Source organism: Sciurus carolinensis, chromosome 4 (genome assembly GCF_902686445.1).
Source record: "Sciurus carolinensis chromosome 4, mSciCar1.2, whole genome shotgun sequence".
Taxonomy (NCBI): Eukaryota; Metazoa; Chordata; class Mammalia; order Rodentia; family Sciuridae; genus Sciurus; species Sciurus carolinensis.
The window spans coordinates 65,793,178-65,815,435 of record NC_062216.1 but is presented as its reverse complement, the minus strand read 5'-3'; the positions used below and the strand labels follow the sequence as shown (position 1 = coordinate 65,815,435).

The 22,258-nt window shown below is 35.7% G+C and overlaps 1 protein-coding gene across 1 annotated transcript in view; it reads right to left on the bottom strand.

Moving 5' to 3' along the window:
* Wnk1 (WNK lysine deficient protein kinase 1) overlaps positions 1-22,258 on the bottom strand; it is a 140,332-nt gene that overhangs the window by 16,642 nt on the left and 101,432 nt on the right. Inside the window, 14 exon segments of the mRNA XM_047550993.1 lie at positions 1,053-1,126; positions 3,493-3,553; positions 4,428-4,511; positions 6,559-6,642; positions 8,362-9,803; positions 10,319-10,441; positions 10,573-10,630; positions 10,835-11,008; positions 11,899-12,015; positions 12,541-12,703; positions 12,816-12,913; positions 13,611-13,892; positions 14,600-15,058; positions 16,531-16,677. Coding sequence (XP_047406949.1) covers positions 1,053-1,126; positions 3,493-3,553; positions 4,428-4,511; positions 6,559-6,642; positions 8,362-9,803; positions 10,319-10,441; positions 10,573-10,630; positions 10,835-11,008; positions 11,899-12,015; positions 12,541-12,703; positions 12,816-12,913; positions 13,611-13,892; positions 14,600-15,058; positions 16,531-16,677 — 3,366 coding nt within the window.

The window sequence follows — 22,258 nt, the reverse complement described above, 5'->3', positions numbered from 1 at the left end:
ACGTGGGAGGCTGAGGCAGGAGGGTCTCATGTTTGAGGCCCATCTAGGCCACTTAAAGCCAGAATCTGTCTCAAAATAAGGTAAAAATAAAAGGGGGCTGGGGATGGAGCTCAAAGTCTCAGAGGTAGAACACTCCTGGGCTCAATCCCCAGTATGGCCAGAAATGAAAAAATAGAACAAAACAGACAGAAAACAAAAACAAAAATCCCCCAAAACAAAGAACAACAACAAACAACCACCAAAAACCCCTCAGTTTGAAAATGAGAAAAATATCACCTACTATCCCCAACTCCAAGGGCTATCATAATAATAATATGAGAGTAGCTCTGAAAACAGTTTAAAAAAAATATTTGCAAAGCTTGTTTAATTCTATGTACTAAGAGCAGAAAATGCTCATTGGTTGGATCAGATGAGAAAAGAAAATATGGTATCTTTTGATGCTGATTCAGTATTTTCACTTACAGAGTTAATCTTAATTATCCTAAATATAAAAAATGTTTTTACATAAAGATGTTCAGCTAGGCGTGGTGGAGCACACATGTAATCCTAGCAACTCAGGAGGCTGAGGAAGGAGGATCTCAAATTTGAGACCCTATTCTTCAAAATTAAAAAAATAAAAAGGCTGGGGAATATAGATCAGTGGTAGCATGCCCCTGGATTCAATCCCCAGAACGGTAAAGGAGGAAAGAAAAAAGATGTTCACTGTTACTTTCCTTATTAAGTTGGAAAAATTAGAAATGACAAACAATAGGAGAATGGTTAGGCAAACCAATTACCATTTGGGGAAAAAAGAATTAGAAAATATTCAGAAGAGAAGCAGCAGTCTGCTTTAGAAAGAACAAATAATCTTGTGGGATGGGTTGAAAAGTTAGTATGAGTATCTATTGTTTCTTCATATTACTTTTATGACAGGAAAATGGCAGTTATCAGGTGCTACATAAAATAATTATATTAGACTGGCAATTATGTTCCAGATAGGTAGATAATAATTTTATTATATACACAACTACACTGAAAAAGAGGGAATCAAGGCAAAGTAATGATTGTCATACCTGAAATCTCCCCATCTTAAAAACACCAGTTCCTGAACTAGTTGCTAGGACAGGGCCTTCTGTGCCTTGGGAAACTGAAATAAATACATAGAAAAGGAAAATAAATTATCATCTTTTTTTTTTTTAGTTAGCTTCTATTCCTTTGGCCAGAAATATAGGCTATTAAAGAGTTGCTTTAAAATGAAAACCAGTTTAAATTTATTTTCTCAATGCAACACTTAGGTGAAGTCCTAAAACAGGATAGTACAGTTCTCAGAATCATTCATAAGTAGTTTAAACAACTTCAAAGCCACTCAGGTCCTTTTCCCCAGGGACAACTCTTGTTTTTATTCTAGATATTATAGGCATATTTCAGTATCTATCTTCCTTAATATACAGCTAGAATATTGATTTATGTTTCCATGCAATGATCTTAGAGAGTATTTCCTATCAATGCCTCATTCTTTTTAGTGGATGCGTAAGCTTTGAATTTTATGTATGTACCATATATGTATTTTTCAGTGTACCATATTTTAATCAGGCTTCTACCAATGAACTTTTAAATTCTTCAGAATTTTTTGCTATTTAAAAAGGGCTCTAATATATAGTCTCTTAAAAGATATGTGGACTAAGGAATGAACTATTAAATGATTTGCATTTAAAACTTGGACAGACACTATTAAATTGATTCCTAAAGACTTACCAGTGGTAACTAAACTCTTAAATTTACCAGTGAGAGGTGAGAAATGTTATCATTTATACTTTTAATTTCTGTTATCATTGAGGAAGTTAAGTATTTTCATGCCTAAATTTATTTTTCTGTATATTTTATTTGTGGTCCACGCTGAATTTTAGGAACCCCCACCCCATCCCAATACTGGAGATGGAATAGCCCCACTACTGGCCTTGAACCTGTGATCCTCCTGCCTCAGAGTCCTGAGTTGCTAGGACTACAAGTGTGCCCACTGTGCCTGGTCAGATTCTATATATTAGCAAAACTAGTCTCTTCTGTGATAAGGACAAACTCAGACACCCCCACAACCACATATGTATTTCCTCAATTTTTCATTTATTTTTGTACCCAATGGCATTTTTACTCATTCAACAAATTTAAAATCTATTACTACTCACTTTAGGTTGAGCATAAACTTAACACTTTCATCTTTATTAGTGGATTAGCAAACTATGATCAATGCACCCAATTCAGTCTACTGCCTGTTTTCATAAATTATACTGGAGCATAGCCAGACTCAATTATATGTGTTAGTCTGTTGCTGCTTTGGAGTTCTACCAGGAGATATGAATAAGATGTGATAAAGACTGCACCCTGAAAAGTCTAAAATATTTACTATCTGGTCCTCAAAAGAAAAGTTTGTTGACTCTGCTCTAGACAGTTGGGGAAAAAAATTAAGGAAAATACTTCTCTGGTGTATTCTTATAGTACTATTTTTATGCCAGTTTTCATCTGTGATCCATTCAGACTTTTTTTTTTTTTTTTTTTTGGACTAAGCTAGTAATTCACCTTTAGTTTTTCTCAGATGGCTATTTAGTTGAAATATCCCATCTGCTTGATGATTTAAAAGGTTACTTTCTTTACATTCTACATTCCCTTTTATGTGGTGCTAAATTTAATTAATCAATTTTATTGTATATATTTGTGGTGTATGTTTTGATATCTAGTTTCCTTTATTCTGTCCATTTCTAGAATTTCTAATCTGTTCCACTTATTTGTAAGTTATTTGCTTTAAAATGAGTCAGTTCAAAATATAATTGCCTTGAAAATAAAACCAATATTTAAACTAGTTAATTTAAATTTTATATTTAATCTCTGTACAAATGTTATTCTGGCTTCTCAAGCTGATCTCTACTCTATATGTTCATTGTCACAAAAGCCAAGAATTTAGTTGTAAATTGACTTTTATAAGTGTGCTTCGATTTCCTAATCTTGTAAGGATCTTGCCTAGCTAAGAACAAAAGGTCTTATGCTAAGAAACTATCACTGCCCCATGTATAATAATCTCCTTGTTCCAATAACAACACAAAAGACTCATTGATCTGCTAATATTTGTTTGTTTTATTCTTGGTACCGGGGATTGAACTCAAGGACACTCGACCACTGAGCCACATCCCCAGTCCTATTTTGTATTTTATTTAGAGGCAGGGTCTCACTAAGTTGCCTAGTTCCTTGCCATTGCTGAGGCTGGCTTTAAACTCTCAATCCTCCTGTCTCAGACTCCCAAGCCGCTGGGATTATAGGCATGTGCTATTGCACCAGAATAATTTGTTAATATTTCATGCTTTAGATATCAATGCTCCTCAGTCATGGAAATACATAAAAATGTTTCTTGTAACAGTCTCAAATATACCCACAAGCTAAACACTGTGCCTTTGAAACAGTAACCTCTATTATCAATCATAGGCAGGACTGGGAGTAGTAATAAGGAAGAAGGATGTTTCTCACCATCCTTCTGAGGCTGTGCTCCTGCTTCTGTAACTGCTGTTGGAGCCACCATGGACACAGGCTGCAAAACACATACACATACAGATACCACAAAATCTTTAGCTTTAATCATTTTTATACTTTTGACCTATTACCTTTTCTCTGGTCTTTAAAAAAATGGAAGAAAGATAATATACAGTGAAGAAACATTTATGTCTAAAGGAATTTTCTTTTACAACCAAAAAATAAGTCTGATGTAAACAGTTTTTTTTTTTTTTTTCTGGTACCAGGGATTAACCCAGAGGCACTTAACCACTGAGCCATGTTCCTGAACCTTTTTATTTTGAGACAGAGTCTTGCCAAATATACCCACAGGACCTCACAAAATTGCTAAGGCTGGCTTTGACTTGAGATTCTCCTGCCTCACCCTCCAGAGTTACTGGGATTATAGGCATGTGCCATGCCTGGCAAAAAGGCAGTTTTTTATAAAAGGAAATTTGAGTCTTAATCCTTCTTTATTGCTTTCTTAATTTTTCTCACAGAACACTTGAAAGCATAACTTTACATTCATAGAAAACTAGCTGTTTCCTTTTTCTTTTTTGAAATGGGAATCTCGTTATGTTGCCTAGGCTGGACTTGAATTCATAACCCTCCTGCCTCATCTTCCCTAGTAGCTGGGATTACAGCTGTCACCTACTGAAAAACATAAATACAAAATGCGTAAGACTGATCTGAGATATACACTAATCAGAGATACATAAAAAGTATCTTTCACATCTTTTCCACAGTTACACAATAGGGTATTAATCTTTAATTGATCTGTCTCAATTTTGCTGTTTGGAACAAGCAGGGATTCTGAATAGGTGTTAAAGTATTAAGAATTATTCAGGTTACATTTTGTGTTGCAGAAGTATACATTCAGGTTATAAGATTTTATCAAGGTTTTAAACACTTACATTAACTGCAGATGTCACTGTAATAGTCTCTGGACTAAGTGTTCTTCTCAGCTGTGCATCAAGATCTTCTAGAGGTTGTTGTGACTGAGCAAAAAGAGTTATGGTAGATGTAAGTTCTTTGGGCACCTTCAGAGCTACTATATATAACGAATTTATATAGGACATATTATCTTATGCTTTACATTATAACATTTGTTTTTACTGAAAATAAAACCTAATAAACCAAAATTTATATAATGCTATGATGATCAAGACTATGATCCTCTATCAAGAGTATTTCAACTATACTTCTGTTTTTGCAGCTTCCAAGTCTTATCTTCTGCTTGATGTCACTTGGTGGTAGAAAAATTTGTCCTCTCTTTAAAAATATATTCTGAAACATTTATTCCAAGTTCCTTATTTTCTTTCTCAGTTTTATACACCTTTCTGTATATTCCTAAGAGTAAAAAATGACATTAACAGGTCCAGCCACTATCAAGGGATATTAAAATCCCAAATGATACCATGTATACTTCCACCTTACAGATGGCAGCAAGGAAGTCTGGTTATTCTATCCTTTTAACCATGCCTCACTGCCATGCACCTCTGGGGCATATCCTTTTCTTACCCTTCACGGTCTCTACTTGTACATCTATCTTGGTTTCTATATCAACCTGTTCTTACATAAACTTCATTTATGCTTCTGCATCTATCTTCAGGCACTATCTACTTACCCTTCCTTATCCTCTATATTTCTCATGATAAGTTAAACTCCTGAGCAATCTGAATGTATATTTTTCTCTTCTTTTTAAAGACAGGGTCTCACTGGATTGCTCCGGCTGGTAAAACTGGATTCAAGTGATCCTGCTGCTATAGATAAATGCACAGGACCACGCAAGGCTTTTGAATACATGTTTTTAACAAGAAATTGATTTAGACAAATTCCCAATTTTTAGGCACTTTTTTTTTTTTTTCAAAACCTGGTGACTGTTGGAGTAAGTTCTCTGTTGGAGTTATGGTTTTCTTACTACAATTCCAAATAAATTCCTAATTTAGTTTCAAAGTTTACTAGCTTGTGCCATGTCAGAAGCTTTTTCATGGTTATAATAGACTGACTCATAACAAGTGCTCTGCTTATGAAAATTCAACTAAATGTGTTAGTAATGAGGTGAAATTATAAAGTTAGTAAAGGGAAATAATAATTTAAACATTACAGATAGTTCTGACCACTTTTGTACTACATTAATAGGAGTAAACATGAGAAGGGAATCTCAAATTTATGTGGCTGTTCTTAGTTCCTCTATGAGCAATCTTTCAGAGAAAAAGGGTACTCTTTCTTTTCCAGTGAAGAAACTTTAATAGTTAATTATTAAATGTACATATGTATATATATGTATTTTAGTTATAGATGGACACAATACCTTTATTTATTTATTTATTTTTATGTAGTGCTGAGGATTGAACCCAATGCCTCACATACCCAGCCCCATAGTTAATTTTGATTACATACATTTTTTTATGTCCACAAGGCATACTACCCTTACATTTAAGACATAATTTCCCTATTCTACAAAAGTGTAAATGATAAAAAAAGTAATGTTGTCTGGCAAAATGTTAAACTTTGACATTTTCTTCCCACATGAAAGATGAAAAAATACAAATAGCAAATTCTAAACAAAAGAATAATGAAGTTTACTTTAAGTGGTGTCTGGATCATCATCTACATTTAAAAAAAAAAATATTTTTAGTTGTAGATGGACACAATATCTTTATTTTATGTATTTATTTTTTATCTGGTGCTTAGAATTGAACCCAGTGTCTCACACATGCTCTACCACTGAGCCACAACCCCAACCTACCTACATGGTATTTTTTTTTTTAAATAGACTTTTTAAAAATGTTGATAGACCTTTATTTTATTCATTTATTTATATTTGGTGCTGAGAATTGAACCCAGTGCCTCACACGTGCTAGGTAAGCACTCTACCACTGAGTCACAACCCTAACCCCCCTAACATGGTTTTTAAAAGAAAGGTGTTATTAAGTCAAAGCCAAGAAGGAGCCAGAAGCCAAGATCATGCAATGGAGAACTTAAACAAGCTTGTGAAGGAAAGTAGGGGCATAGAAAGAAATCTGCCAAGTTTTGGGGCACCTGAGTTAGTGAAGGTCCAGGAAAAGGTGGCAGCTGCTCGCTAGGCAGAATACCAGCTGGAAGTTCAGTACCCACTGGCAGCACCTATAGACAATGAAGGGAAATTCAAGTCCATGAGACACTAATAGTAAAGATCGCATGCTAAAGAGCAAATCAACTAATTTGATTACAGAAGCTTAAGAATAAAATGTATATAGTTATCACCTAAGCTATACTCTAATATCAATCTTAAATAAAAAAATATAATAAAATAATATTATTAAAAGGGTTACTATGAAATACCCTTGAAATGAATGAAAATATAATGAAAGGTTTTTCTTTCGAGTAAATAAATAGGACAAAGTCTATATGCACGTAAGAGGCACAGATACTTCAGATATTCATTTGATACAGTATCACCAGGCATCTGCTAAGATGACTTTTCTGAGAAAAATAAAAATAAAAGTAAACAATTCCGAGGTTGACTTAGATAAAACCAGAGGCAAGTTTGATAAGAAAAGGCATCAAAAATCTAATACTATCAAGTAACTTCCAAGTAAAGACTCTAGACAGTCCCTTACATAGGGTGAATGGTTTGACTTAAAATTTTTTGAATTACAATAGTGCAAAAGTTATATGTTAGTAGAAACCATACACTGAAATTTTTTCCTTTCCTTTTTTTGTGTACTGGTCATTGAACCCAAGGGTGCTTTACCACTGAGCTTCATCCCCAGAGTCATTTTTGTTCTGAGATGAGGTCTTGCTAAATTACCCAGGTTAGCCTTGAACCTGTGATTCTCCTGCCTCAGACTCCCGAGTTGCTGGGATTACAGGTGTGTGCCATTGCACGGAATTTTCTGGGGGGTGGACAGGGTCTCACTATACTGCCCAGTAGGCTGATCTTCAACTCCTGGCATCAAGTAATCCTCCCACTTCAGTTTCCTCAGTACCTGGGACAACAGGCATTCACCATCATGTGAATTTTGATCTATTCCCAAGCTACCAAAATGTGGGATGATACTCCTTTGTGATGCTGAGCAGCAGCAGTGAGACAGCTGTGAGACAACATCACAAGGGTAAACAACTGATATTCTACCATGTTTGTGTTCCTAAGCTACAATGTTTAGGCAGGTATACTAAATGCATTTTTTAACTTAATATTTTCAATTTTTGGATGGGTTTATTATAGGTATATAATCCTATTTTAAGTTGAGAAACATCTGTATTACTCCACTGTAAAAGAGTTTCACAACAATAGCAATCAATGCAGAAAGATGGCTGAAATACAGAATATAGTAGCCATAACAAGGTTATAGCCTTGTTATTTTTGGAAAAGATCAGTGATGCTGAAGATGGCAGAATGAGAAGAAATCTGTCACAGCGTTATTAGAAAATATGGTCTTGTTATTTTATTCCTAGGATTAGACCGATTCTTCCTCTATCACTTTCAGTTTTTATAAACCCCAAATTGTTCATATGTGGAACCCATAACAGCAGAAAATTTCCTTTATTCTCAATTGAAACAAAGTGGCAAACTACTATTAGTATGTTGACAGATATATTTAATTCCTCTTTGGGATACTGATTAATTTATACTAATTCAAGAGAAATGTCTGCATTATACCTGATAATATACATTTCAAAAAATGGAAAAATCTTGTGTTCATGCCCTGAAGTTGTTGTCAATTTTTTAAACCTGAGCAACCACTATAACTACATTTATAACCTGCAAAGCTTTGTGACTACATTATTAATTTGCAAGGCTGAATTGAAAAATGCATGAATGTGATTTTATTTATCTAATTATTTTAACAAGAATCTTACCGGAGCCTTAGTTAAAGGTGGCTTTGAGGGAGCAGTTCCAGGTTTCACTCCTGATGTAGTGCTGACTGGGGCTGAAACATAGCTACCTGGGGTAGAAACTTGCCCAGGTGTGGTCACTGACATAACTGACAAACCAGCTGTTCCTAATGGCAAATTTGTTGGTGGTATGCAAGTACTCGTAGTGGAAGTCATGAGTTTGGTTGGTGCAACAGCAGTGGTTGGGATGCCTGGAGTGATCGTAGTCTCTACTACTAGTGACGTCTCTAGTGAGACAGAGGCATGCTGAGCTCCAGAAGAGCTGTGTTCACTGAAAAGAGACCGCAGTTTTTCCTCCAGAGTCTTTATGTCATCAATCCCAGGAGCTTTGGGTTGGGTATCAGCATCTATTTCTGGACAGTGAGTGTGGGGCTGGTTGGGAAGCAAAGCTGGTTGAGGCTGACTATGAATGAGAGTCTGCTGTACAGCAGGAACATTGGCAACAGGTTGTACCAAGGGTGGGATACTGGGTACTTGGGGTAACATAGGTGTAGCAGTAGGTCCTGCTGCTTGAGGAAGGACAGGAGTAGAAGCTATCACTGATGGGATGACTAAAGGATGCACTCCACCAGGCTGAGAAATAGAACTAGCCACTCCTACTCCAGGAGAGGAAGAGGAAGATGGTGCAGAGAGGGACAAAGCTAATCCAGTTGTACTGCTATGAGATGTTTTGTCCAGTGAGTGTGCACTAACCACCACTGTTTCAGCTAGGGTGGGGGCAGAGGTGCTGCTGCTAAGCTGAAGGGATGGCTGTGAAGTTATGGTTGGGAATGGAGCGGAGGTAGAAACTGATGTTACTGTAGCTACCCCAGTAGTGCCTGCTGCCTGCTGAGATAACACAACTGGAGGCTTAGCACCTGGGGCAGCAGCACTGCCCACTGCAGACGTTGAAGTTGTTGAAACTGTCATAGAAGGCAAAGTGCCTGTACTACAAACAATGCTCCCAGATGTGGGGGCCTGAACTGGCTGGGATGTTGCAGACATTGAGACAACTGCAGGTATGGTGACACTTGAACCCACACTAGCAAGTACAGGTGACTCAGAAACAGGAGGTACAGGGAGACCACTTGATGTAACCACACCCGTGCTGGTGGCAACTCCAGCAATCCCTTTTTCAGTGGGCACTATAACCTCAGCCTGAATTACTGATGTGGAAATGTCATTAAGAGAGCTGCTTGATACAGGGACTGATACTGAAGGTGCAGCTGCTACTGTGGTTGGGCCTCCAGCAATACTACCCAAGAAAGGAGGAAATGTTGGTCCTGTGTGACTGAAGTTCGGAGGTGCTGTGTTGGGTCCTTCAGTCATTTGGGCATGTCTAAGTTCAGAAAAGGCCTGCTGGAGACTAAGGGATGAAGCAGAGTGAGACAAATTCATTCCAGGACCCTGAGGTGTAGAGGCAGCAACTGCAAAGGAAAACAAAAATATACAAATATTTATAGTCCTTCATAATTATAAAAGGATGGATTTAAATACTGTACTAACATCCTATTTTTTGATTATCAACAATGTCATATTATCAACAAGGTTTAATATTTCTCCCAAGAAAATGACAGGTTCTAAAACAGCTAAGTTGAATAGCAGTTTGATTAAATAGTCAGCTTGTGTGAATATCTTATTTCCAGAAAAAAAAAAAAAAATGGAGTAATCTGAAAACATATATATTAATTCTAAAAAAATAAACACATAATACAGTATTAGACATCGGTTGCATCTTGTATGGCTAGCTTTTCTGGCTTTTTCTTTAATCCTTTATTTAAATAATTCTCTACTCCTTATGTTTATTTGTTGTTTAAAACCTTGATTTTCTACTTGTTTTTATTATCTGTGTCATCATGAGCTACTGCTTGATGACCAAGCTTTCACCATAACAGATGATGCTGTAGGATTTATGTTCAGTATATAGAGAATCAATCCTCACCTGTATCTGATATTTCACTGGTGAAAACTTTGGATTCTCGTAATCTACTTTCTGGCACAGGACTCACTATAAACCGTCTTCCAGCAGAATGAACAACTTGAGTTAAAGAACTGGTAGGAACACCTGAATAAAACAAATCACTTAATTGCATTTTTGTTATATAACTGTAACCAGCATGAAACTTTAATATTTCACTATTGACACATACGGCTTCTTAAGTCAAAGGTAAAAAACAAAAGAGAAAAGAAATTCACCGATTTGCTGTGGCATGGAAGACGTGGGAACTGGTTGTTTGAATTCTCCTTCCAATTTCTAAAAAAAAAAAAAAACCAAAAACAAACAAAAAGTAAGTTCATTTTCAAATGTAATCTCAATAATTAGACAAAGCAAATCACCATGTGAAATGAACATGATGCTTGTTCTCAGGCACAATGGGATATAAATTTGCAAGGCAAATTTAGCACTACAGATATATTTTATATAAGTAAAGCTTCCCTATGGGATTGGTGAACCTACCTGAGAACCTGAAAAACCATAATCATCCTTTCCCTGAAGACTCTCCAATCCCTGGTCACCCTCTGGTTCCACACTGACATCCTCACTGAGCATTTCATCAGCTTTTTCAATAATTTCCCGCACTTGATCCACAAACGACTCTCTCTCTATTGCTAGAATAAAGTCATTGTTCACCTGTAAAACAAATGATGTCTTTCTGATCAATATGACATATTTGAAGCTTTAGGCCATTCAACTACTACTTTCAAGACTTTTACCCCATCTGCAATATCTAGTGTATTATTATTTGTTTGGTATTTAAATTAATTAGCTCTTCCCTCCTTTTTTCTTATTGTGCTGTTGGTGATCAAACCAAGTGCCACACATGTGCTAGGCAAGTGCTCTACCTCTGAGCTACATCTCTAAGTCCTATTTCTTTCTTTGGTACCAGGGATTGAACCCAGGCACTTAACCACATCCCCAGTCCTTTTTATTTCTATTTAAAAAAAATTTTTAAACTTTTTTTTTCCTTTCTTGTTCTAATTGGTCATACATGACAGTAGAATGCATTTTGACACACTGTACACAAATGGAGCATAACCGTCTTCTACTTTAAATTTTGAGCCAGGGTCTTGGTAAGTTGCTTAGGACATCGATAAGTTGCTGAGGCTGGCTTTAAACTTGTGATCCTCCTACCCCAGCCTCCTGAGTTGCTGGGATTACAGGCGTGCGCTACCACACCAGGCTCCAGTCCCATTTTTATATTTTATTTTATATTATTTTATGTACTTTACACTTTATTTTGTTTTATGATAGCATCTCATTAAATTGGCCAGGTTGGCCTCAAACTTGCAACCACCCTGTCTCAGCGACAGTGCCTGGCAGCTCTTTTCTTTTTAAGAACTTCAATACTTAGTATTGAAATATGAATAATTACAAATTCTACACAAAAATATCTCAATCACAGGTTAGGTGAAATACTTAACTATAAAACATGAATTACAAAATATTGGATAGTTGCCTAGGGCAATAGATATTAAGATGAAGTACTAAGGGAAAATTTGGAACTCCAAATGCAGACATACCATAATTGTTGCTATCTCCTCAGGGTTGTCACCATCTAGGTCGAATTTGAATGTAACCATTTTCCGATTATGAGTCTCTAACTGACATTCTACAACCCGGTCTCCTTTATTTGAAACCTGAAAAGAAAGATACTTCATTTCAGAAGACTATACTTGGTTTTATTACTGACTCTGAGAAAACATCATTCAGACTATCACATTTATGTCTGAGGACACATGGTATTACTGTAACTTAAAGCACTAATACTTCAACTAATACTTAAACTGGCAGCAAGAAAACCTGTAAGATGATGTCAGCCTTTGAGCCACTTATTTATCTTCTACTGTAGAGTCTAGAAGGAATATGAAGTCTTTTTTCTATAGACTAAAACACTCTATTCTTCTTGCCTGAGCCCTAAGAATTATTTAAATGATATTAATTGCTGACTATCAGATTTATGAATTATACTTTCTGAAAAATGTGACAGTCAAAAGGAATTGTATGGATTAAATGAAAAAAGGTGCTATATAAATCATATATTGAGCAAAGATAAGGGATCTTTATTTTATGAAATGAGTGGTTTTGATTTGATGACCTCAAAAACTCTTCTCTGTGCTAAGTTCCTTTAACAATATCAAAGCCGCAAAGTCATCAATACTTACATTCAAAATTCTCAATTTTGGGCGTGAAGTCTTTTCGTGACGAGAGCGACTTCTTACAGATTTTCGATAATGCCGTTTTGCTGTTCTCCCTTCATGCCTTCCACTGGATGATGGGGCATTCTCATTGCCATCACTCATACCTGAAGCAACATCTGAATGTGTACTTTGAATAAAAAAAAAAAAAGTTCAGTTTACAATATGAGATTTTAGCGTTTGATATTTTAATGTTTTATACATCCCATTTACAATCAGAAGAGAATTTTGATTTTACCTACCTGTCTATAGAGGAAACCAAAGTGACAGGTTGGGTAGGCTGTGGCTGTGCTACTGGAATTGGCTCTGGAGGAGCAACCTGAGAGACTCCCTGAGTACTCTGTGAATGGAAAGGATAATTCAAATCTTGGTGGTAATATTATTTATAATGATAAATGATAAATGATCCCCCAATAAGATCCCTCTTTTTCCTTCTATCCCTCCCCTAAGTCCTAGAAGCAGTAAATTTACTAGTTATTCTTAATATTCAGCATCTACAGAAAGTGATCTGAAAATTCCAAAGGAAGTTTCTAAAGCTAGTTTCTGGTAAAGACTGCACAATGTGAAGTCAGCCAACCTATATTGCTAGGCAATGTGAAACTACAACTTGCCATGCAGCCAGCATCTTGTCAAAAGTGTGCAATAGGGCAGGCAGAGCAAAGTGCAAAGATGAACTCAGACCTTTTTTCCTAGTAGGGCAAAAATGATTGCTGAGAGCACAGTAGGATAAGATGTTCTTATGACTCCCAATGGTAAGAGTTTGTGAAAGGACAAGAACAATGGCTAAAGTACTAGCTAAAGAAGTGAAGTGCTAACAGGGTTAATCTTCTCCAAGGCACACTCACTTCCCAACAGAACAGCCAGTGGCAACAAGGCCCCCACATTGGCATTTCATTCTGCTGTAAGAAAAAGTCATTCAGAAGTTAGTTTGACATGGTCTCCAACTTAGCTCTTACCAGGGGAGTCTGTTTCTCCTTTGTTATTTTAATCCCATCATAAATATGTTTTTTATATAAACATGCAATAATTCCATTTACCTCCAGAACTGCTTGCTGGGAGGATGTAGTGGGGGGTTGTTGTGCTAAACTCACTGCTGGTTGGGACACTTGAACCTGTCCTCCTACACCGCCCACAGGAACCAAAAGATTTGATTCCACATAAGGCTGCACCACTGTAGGAAAATAACCTGGTGTAGCCAATGCTTCTGTAGGCATGGGAGGGGATAGGATTGTAGAATGGATGCAAACAGAAGCCACGTTGGAAGAGGGAGCAATATTTGAATCTCCTGGGTATTGTGGTGGCAGTCGAGGTGGGAAGCCCTGTGATAGAAATGAGGAAGGTGAGTTAGTGCAGGTTGGGACATCAAATTAGCAAATCAGCAAGACATGCAAAAAGGAGAGGGCAGGAAGCACACAGCAAAGAAGAGTAGCCCATTCTCTTACTAATAATCTAAAGAACACTTAAAGATCATTCTTGAAATGAAATGGTAGACCAGTTCCAGTTTGGGAGCCAGCTTTTTACAATCATATTTTAAATTGCTGGTTTTCCCCTCCTGGAGATTATTTAAATAGGAATTATAAACTTAATTCCTTCTAGAAATATATCTACTTTTTAGCCAATCTTACGAGGAAGAATGCAAACTCCTCCTAGTATTAGCCATTCCAATCATATATGGAATGTTAATCTTCTAAATCTAAACCCTGAAATTTTTTTGTTGATATCATGTTGCCAACTCATACTCCATCTATATACAAAAAAGCAGCCAGGTATACTGTGGCTAACCATATTTAGCATTCAATCAGCTTACAATGAACACTGAACCATTTTTCTCCCAGGTTGTGTATTAAGAAAAATGGGTAAGGAGTCATCAAACATTACTCTTAGAATTTTACTGTTTTAGCTTCTCTAGTTAAGATCAGAACCTTTGTTACTGTTCTGATACTCAACTAGATTTTTAGGTTTTTGGTTGTCTATTGTCAAAATCCAACCCTCTAATGCTCTCCTCTTTTGCTAGCTAACACAGTACCTGGTATAGAACATCTCCAGAGGGAAGTGAAACCTCAGCAGCTTGTCCAAGGTTAGCTGGTATTCCCATGGACTGAACTGTTGGTTGTAGAAGTTGTGGGTGAACCTGACTTGGCAGCTGAGTCACAGGCTGCAGAAGGGTTGGAAGCTGACTAGGAACCACAGTTGATCCCCCTGGGATCGCAGCTGCTGTAGCAGATGAAGCCAACGTGAGCAGAGGCTGATTAATGCCAGCTGCCATTGTAATGGGAAGGGAGGAAAAACCTGTCTGAGCTGTAGACACATGAGGAGTTGATATGGGAATTTGAGAGACAGGGTACTGTGGGAGTAAGGAAGTGGGGAGTGGCTGTCCCATAGGAAGGAAATGAGCACCAGAGTGGCCTGGAACAACTGAGGATTGTGATGCAACTGGGATCTGAGGTTCGCCTTGGACAGTTGGTACTGGCTGAGAAACTGGAAGCTGAGAAAGTAAAGAAAAACAAAACAGACAGACTATTTTTTTTTTTTTTTTTAAGTAAGGCTGCTGAAAGCAAGATTTGTGTATTAGCCAAAAAGAGGGAAGCAAACAAACAAAACCCTGCATACATTAGTTTAAGTTAATATGCCACATAACAACAGGAAAAAAGAATACTAGGATTTAAAAAGGATACAATAAACTGGTTACTGTTCTAAACTTTTCATTGTAGAAAAATCTGGTAATGCTTCATCACTAACTATAAAAAATGAACCTTTCCATAGGCAAGGGTTTTGTCACTGTTTTGTTTTCAATAGTTTTATTGGCAGATATTTTACATACCATAATTCATTGGCATGTTTCCTATCCCTAAATCTAGAACTGCTATTGAAGTAGCTAATGAAATTTGAAAGCAGTTTCTTCCCAGTGGAATTAGACTCTGTCCACATTACTTCTACAAAAGTGTAGCCACTCTATAAAAGTAGGTATAATTAACATATTTCACTGATACTAGGACAAAATAACCTTTCCCTACTACCTGGTCATTTTTAACATTTGAAAAATTGGGATATATCTTACAGTTGGTGATGTGTTGGTATGTACTCAGTGGTACATAAAATAATGGTGCATTTTATATTGATGGTATTTCAAATATGAAATATTACAGTAAAGGTACACTGTGCATGTACAAGCACCATGGTACCCATAGATAAATTGAATAAAGGTCATTCAGAAAAGTATACCTTCTACAAGATACTTTTCAAGTGATTAGAAGGACTACACTTGGAAGAAAATAAAAAAGCATCATTTCATGTAAAGAGCTTTTATGACTTACTGTCAAAAGGCAATACGGGAGAAAACAGTCTAGAAATCCACTTGAAAACAAAGCATAATTGCAAACCTAGACTATCAGAGCTGAATATCAGATACACCGGACACATTTCTAGAGAATGGCATAGGTTCAGTTACCAGAACTTTTATTTAACCCATCAGGATTTTGTGTGTGTGTGTGTGTGTGTGTTTGTGGTACTGGGAACTGAATTCAGGGCCTTGCACATGCAAGCATTCCACCAATAAGCTACGTCCCCAGTTCTTTCTTAAAAAATTATATTTTGAGACAGTGTCTTGCTAAGTTGCCCATGCTGGCCTTAAACTTGATCCTCCTGCCTTAGCCTCCCAAGTAGCTGGGATTATAGGCATTCACTACTATACCAGCTAACCATTAGGTTTTAACACCTCTAACCCTATTTTATACTGATAAACCTAAAGTAAAACATCCTTAGACTCTTGCTGCTGTCAGTATATATCCATTTGTGATGCATATGTGTAAACAGAGTGAATATTTACTTCATTATTGCAGTGAGATTAACCAACTTCAATGGATATTTCACTATTATAAAGGGTGGAGGTCTATCTATATGAAAGGACAAATTATATGTAGAGCCTCTTTAACATCTTTTCAGAAATTAAGAGTTTACCTGTTTTCCAGCTGACACTTGAGGCAGGACCTGTGGAGCTTGAGGTTGACTCACTGGCTGTGCAGTCGTGGCCTCAGTGGAGGCTGTCGTTTGTGGAAGTGAATACTGTACTGTCTGTTGAGGAGGGGCTGTATGCTGTATTCCCTGCTGTTAGGAATAAAATACGATGATTCAGTTCTTTGTTTTTGGGAGAGAGGGTGGGGTCTTGCTTTGTTTTCTGGGCCAGTCTCAAACTCCTGAAGTCATGTGCTCCTCCTACCTCAGCCTCCCATGAGTTGGTAATATAGCAGTGCACCACCCTGTCTAACTAATTCACTTTAAAAAAATATTTTTTTTAGTTGTTGATGGACCTTTATTTTTAAATTTATTCATATGTGGTGCTGAGGATCAAACCCAGTGCCTTGCACATGCTAGGCAAGCACTCTACTACTGAGCTACAAGCCCAGCCCATGATTCACTTTTTTTTTTTGGGTGCTGGGGATCGAACTCAGGACCTTGTGCTTACAAGGCAAGCACACGATTCACTTTTATTTCAAATCATTAATAGTATGTTTCTAAGAAGTATATTTAACTAAGGTCCTCAGGATCTGTTAATGATAATTTAACATAATAACCAAATTCATCAATTCCTCTTACATGTTTTTCTTCTGATGTTCTTTGTGATGGTATCATTAGGAAAAATTAATGAAGGTTCCCAAACTTCAGAAACCACTGGTTCTTAAACCAGCATTGCCCTCACTCCAACAGTAGATCTTCACAAAGAGATTTAGACACTATATCCAAATAGCTCCTTACCCCAACTCCAGATGTGTACCCACTTTTCCCCTTATCTTTTGGAATCAGCTCTCACTTTGGCTCCTACACTAGACTAATCTAGTCTCCTCCTCTAATCTCTTTTAGTCTATTTAATCAATTATAAAATCTTATTACAGTTACAAAATAGTGAGAAAAGCATAGAGTTTTGAATGAGGAGATAGTTTCAAATTTTTAGTTTTACCATTTGCTAGCTATGATACCTCAGACTTCTCATTTATTGCAAATATGAAGTTTCCTTTTTTTGAAAACAAGAATGCTATCATTCAACTCAAAGTGGAGCAAAGGGAATGACATCTGGGAATTAACTATGTGCAAGGCCTGTACATGTAATTTTACCCAAATACTAGTATTTACTAGTACTAGTATTTACCCAAATACTAAATTTTGTAAAAAAATCTAGCAAACAAAACAGAACTATATCTCTAAAATTAATGGCTTCTTTTGCCAACAAAAATCTGAACTTTGCTGGGCATGGTGGCACACACCTGTGATCCCAGTGACTGGGGAGGCTGGGGCATGGGGATCACAAGTTCAGGGCCAGTCTGGGCAACTTAGTAAGACCCTGTATCAAAATAAACAATAAAAAGGCCTAGGGATGTAGCTCAATGATAAAGCACCAGTGGGTTTGATTTCTAGTACCCCACCTCCAAAAAAACAGAACAATCTGAACCTTATAACTTCCAAGGTTTTGTAGTACTAGTAACCATATTTAAGTTTTTCTTTTAATATACAAATCAACACTGTTTATAATAAAAATTTTAAGTGAGTCAAATGAAAATACTCCTAATCCTATTCTCCAGACGCAACCACTGTTAGTGGTTTGGTATATTGCCTTCATGGATTTTTTTTTTTTTTAAATGTACAAATAGTCATTTACACAGACCTCTTCTGTTGTTGAAACCAAGTCCTTTCTAGAAATAATAATCTGTTAATAATGAACATTTTGGTTGTTTTTCTTTTTTTTGCTACTTAAGAATAATGTTACAACCAATAGTCTTTTACTTGTCCTCATATATCCATACAAATAAATGGTTACTGCTTATATAGAGATAAAATATCAATTTGTATATTTATTATGTACCCATAGCTACCTTAGTGGTTGTCTTGGATTTTGTTAGGTGACAAATCTACAGAATTTTGGGGTTTATTTTTATTCCTTACTTCTTTCTTATTATATCAATTGAAATTAACAAATTATCACCAAACTACTGAAATAACAATGAAAGCAGTCATGTTTGCTATTTATTTATTGGTACTAAGGTCTGAACTCAGTGGTACTTATCATTGAGCTATAACCCTAGTCCTTATCACTGAGCTACATTCCCAGTCCTTTTTATTTTTTATTTTGAGACAGTGTATTGCTAACTTGCTAAGGGTCTCACTAGGTTGCCAAAACTGACTTTGAACTTGTGATCCTCCTACCTCAGCCTCCGGAGTCACTGGGATTATAGGCATGTATCACCATGCTTAGCTGCTTTTTTTACTCCTATTATCCTGACAGCATATCTTACTTTAACATTAAAAAAAAAACCCAAGAACAAATGGCTGTTAAATTGTATGAAACTTTCCCCTGGAACCTAAGATATATAATGTAGCCAACTCTAAATATAAGATAATTTCTTTATTTTCCTAATGAAAAGGAGACGCTAAAAAAACAACTTTTTCAATTTGAATATATTCAAACTTTAAGGAATGTGAATGAAGCATCAATAATTATCTAACTCATTAATTTATACATTGAAATGAGATCAGTTATACAAATATATTAATTCAGAAATAGTTTCCCCTCCCTCAAACTCTTCAAATATTAATTTTTAAAATTAATCTTAATTTTTTTTGGTATAACACTTTCCCTTCAAGTTGTGTCTTGAGGTAAAATTTAAAGTAACAAGCATCTGCTTGAACAGTATTAGCTTTTTGCATTTGTTTTATAGGTTTATATTCATGTAACCCTTGTATTAACTTCTTTTTTGTTGTTATTGTTGTAGATGGACAAAATACTTTTATTTATTTTAATGTGGTGCTGCTGAGGATCAAAGCCAGTGCCTCACACAAGCTAGGCAAGCACTCTACCACTGAGCTACAACCCCAGCCTCTATATTAACTTCTTAAAGTAGTCTTTTAATCAAGTTGTGTATAATGACATATGCACTTAGAATAGTGAAATCATTCTCTTAAGAATTAAGGTCAAATTGATGTTTAATCTCTTAGCTTAAAAAAAAAAATCACAATAAATCAAAAACCCTATCATTTTAAAGTCTCTATAGGCACAGTTGTTCTCAACTGTTTTATCTCATTAACATTTTTTGGTTGTCCAAAATAAAGAATGAAAGCTATGTAATATGAGAGTATGATAAAGGTTTGAACTCATGGTAATTCTCCTTTTTTCAAAGGAATAAATTTGAGGGAAAATAATCCCCATTTTATATTTGGATACATGGTAAGCACAGACTCCAACTATCGTTAATTCAGAATCATGTTCACATCAAAATCTGAACTCTTATCAAATTCTTTCCTGAACTTACATCTTCACATACCTATGTTCTGGCTAAACCAAACTGAAGGATATATTTGTTTCTGCCCCACATTTTTCAACCTTTGGAAGACTTCTATCCTGCTCATGCCTACCCTTCCCCATTCTTCTTATGGGCCACAATAATCCTTATTCCTATATTTGAGTTTCACAGAATCTAATAAACCATCTCTTCCATAAAGACTTTCTGATAACCCCCTTCTGCTCAGGAGAGATATTAATTTCTATTTTTGGACATACTTGGGTATTAGTTAAAAGGTGAGCTGTGGAGTCATATTATTTGGATTTTAACTGTTTAACTATTTTCACTTCTTGTAAGTTTAGTTAAATTACCTAAACTTCTCCAGGTTTCAGCTTTCCCAGAAGTAACAAAGAAATAACAATATACCTTTTAGGTTTCATAGGGAATAAACAGAAATATAGACAAAGTACCTTGTTGTACAAATAATGCTAGCTTTTATCCTTATTTGTTTTGTAAAGTTTATATATGTTTACCATATTGTTTAGGATCCTTGAGAGAGTCATATCTAGCCCATTTTAGAACTTAAACAACTGTAATTGGGTAGAGGTAATAGGAGTGATGGGACTGTCAAAAACCCAAAAGTCGAATGTTTTCATTGATATGTGAAAGCTAAAACACAATAAATGGGGGGAGGGAAAGAAGAGAAGTTCAGTAGATTAGACAAAGGGGAATGAAGGGAAGGGAAAGGGGATAGGAATAAGAAAGAAAGTGAAATGAATCTGATGCAATTTTTCTAGGTACATATATGAAAATATTTATGTGAATCCCACCATGGTGTACATTCACAAGAATGGTCCTAATTAGAATTAAGATATACTTCATGCTTGTATAATTTTATCAGAATGGATTCTATTGTGATTTATAACTAAAAGGAACCAATTAAAAAAAAGTCAGCAATACATTTTATGAATAAGTTGCCTCACTCTTTACTTAGGACGACAAGCATCTATGCTGGTTATACTTCATAACATTCTGGGCAGGTGAAAAGTACCTGTCGACTGCTTGTGAATAATCACACTAGCTAATAATCAATACTTCAATCAAGCAGGTATGATTCAGCATAACAGGCCAGCATCATGCCATGCCTAAAAATTCCTCATGAAATGTTCAAACAGCTTATGTAGGCTATGTACCATTTGTTGGATGTGGCTGATTGATAAAAAAGGTTCACACGTCTAGCTGAATAGAAAAGTAAGAATAACTGAATACTCTAGTTGCCCCTATGGAAAAAAGTATTTATTGAGATAACTCACCACCCTTGCTTATGGGCACAAAGTTTTCAGAAGGAGGAAACTATTCTGGTACCACATTTACTACTTTCCAGAAATCCAAGAAATAAATTTCAGTTAAGGAGCATTTCTTACCTTACTTTATAATAAAATTAAAGATGTTTTCCTAAGGTGAGGTTGGGGTTTGACAGTATAAAAACAAAAGTCACATCTAAAAACAGACTCTATCTTCATAGTCCATAAAATTTTCAACCTTCTTATTCCTTTTAAAATATGGAAACTTAGTCACAAATAAATGTAGTTTTTTGAATATCTTTGCAGAATCATATATCCCTAAAGAACTTCTGAAATAACTTTACAGTTATAGAAATACTGAATTTTAGATCATAATTTTACACATAAATTTAGGAACCTATTTGGAAGAAAGGTCAGGAGTAAGACAGAGTATGTAATTTCTGATCTGTAATTTCTATAAGAGGTGTTGGTCACTGAGTAAATGCATGTATAAATCAAACCAATCCATTCTCTTGTGTACAAAATGTGTTAAAGTGATTTTTATCTTGTATAAGTAAAACCTAATCTGAAACTAGTAATAAGTCCACATGTTTGACTAAAACAGTGCAATCTGTAATAAGAATTAAAAGCTTTGTTTCAAAATGTAATGGAAGCAGAGTCTAATTTATAATTTGGTGGTTAAAAATTACCCTTGGGGAACTATTAATGAAATACTTCATCATGAAGTTTGTATTACACAGAGTGCTATGAATTTTATTTGAAATACTGATAAATATTCAATTATGCCAACAAAGCATTATTTCCTTGCAATAATTACCACTAACAAATGTTAGTGGTGAAATACAGATTCTAATTTTAGGATTATAAATTCAATTGCTGAATATATCAGTACTGCACTAATCTCTTGAGCTCTTTGGACCTTCTGGAACAAAAACCCCCAAATCAGAAGTTTAATAAAATGTATTTTTTTGAAAAATAATCTTCCTACAGTAGTTGTTCTTCTGGTTTTCATTTGCTGTTTCTTCGCATAAATCTGATATTCCATCCTACTACTAGAAATTAAAAAGGAAATCAGAATTACTAGAGGCTGGATGATGAAACAAATGATAATAT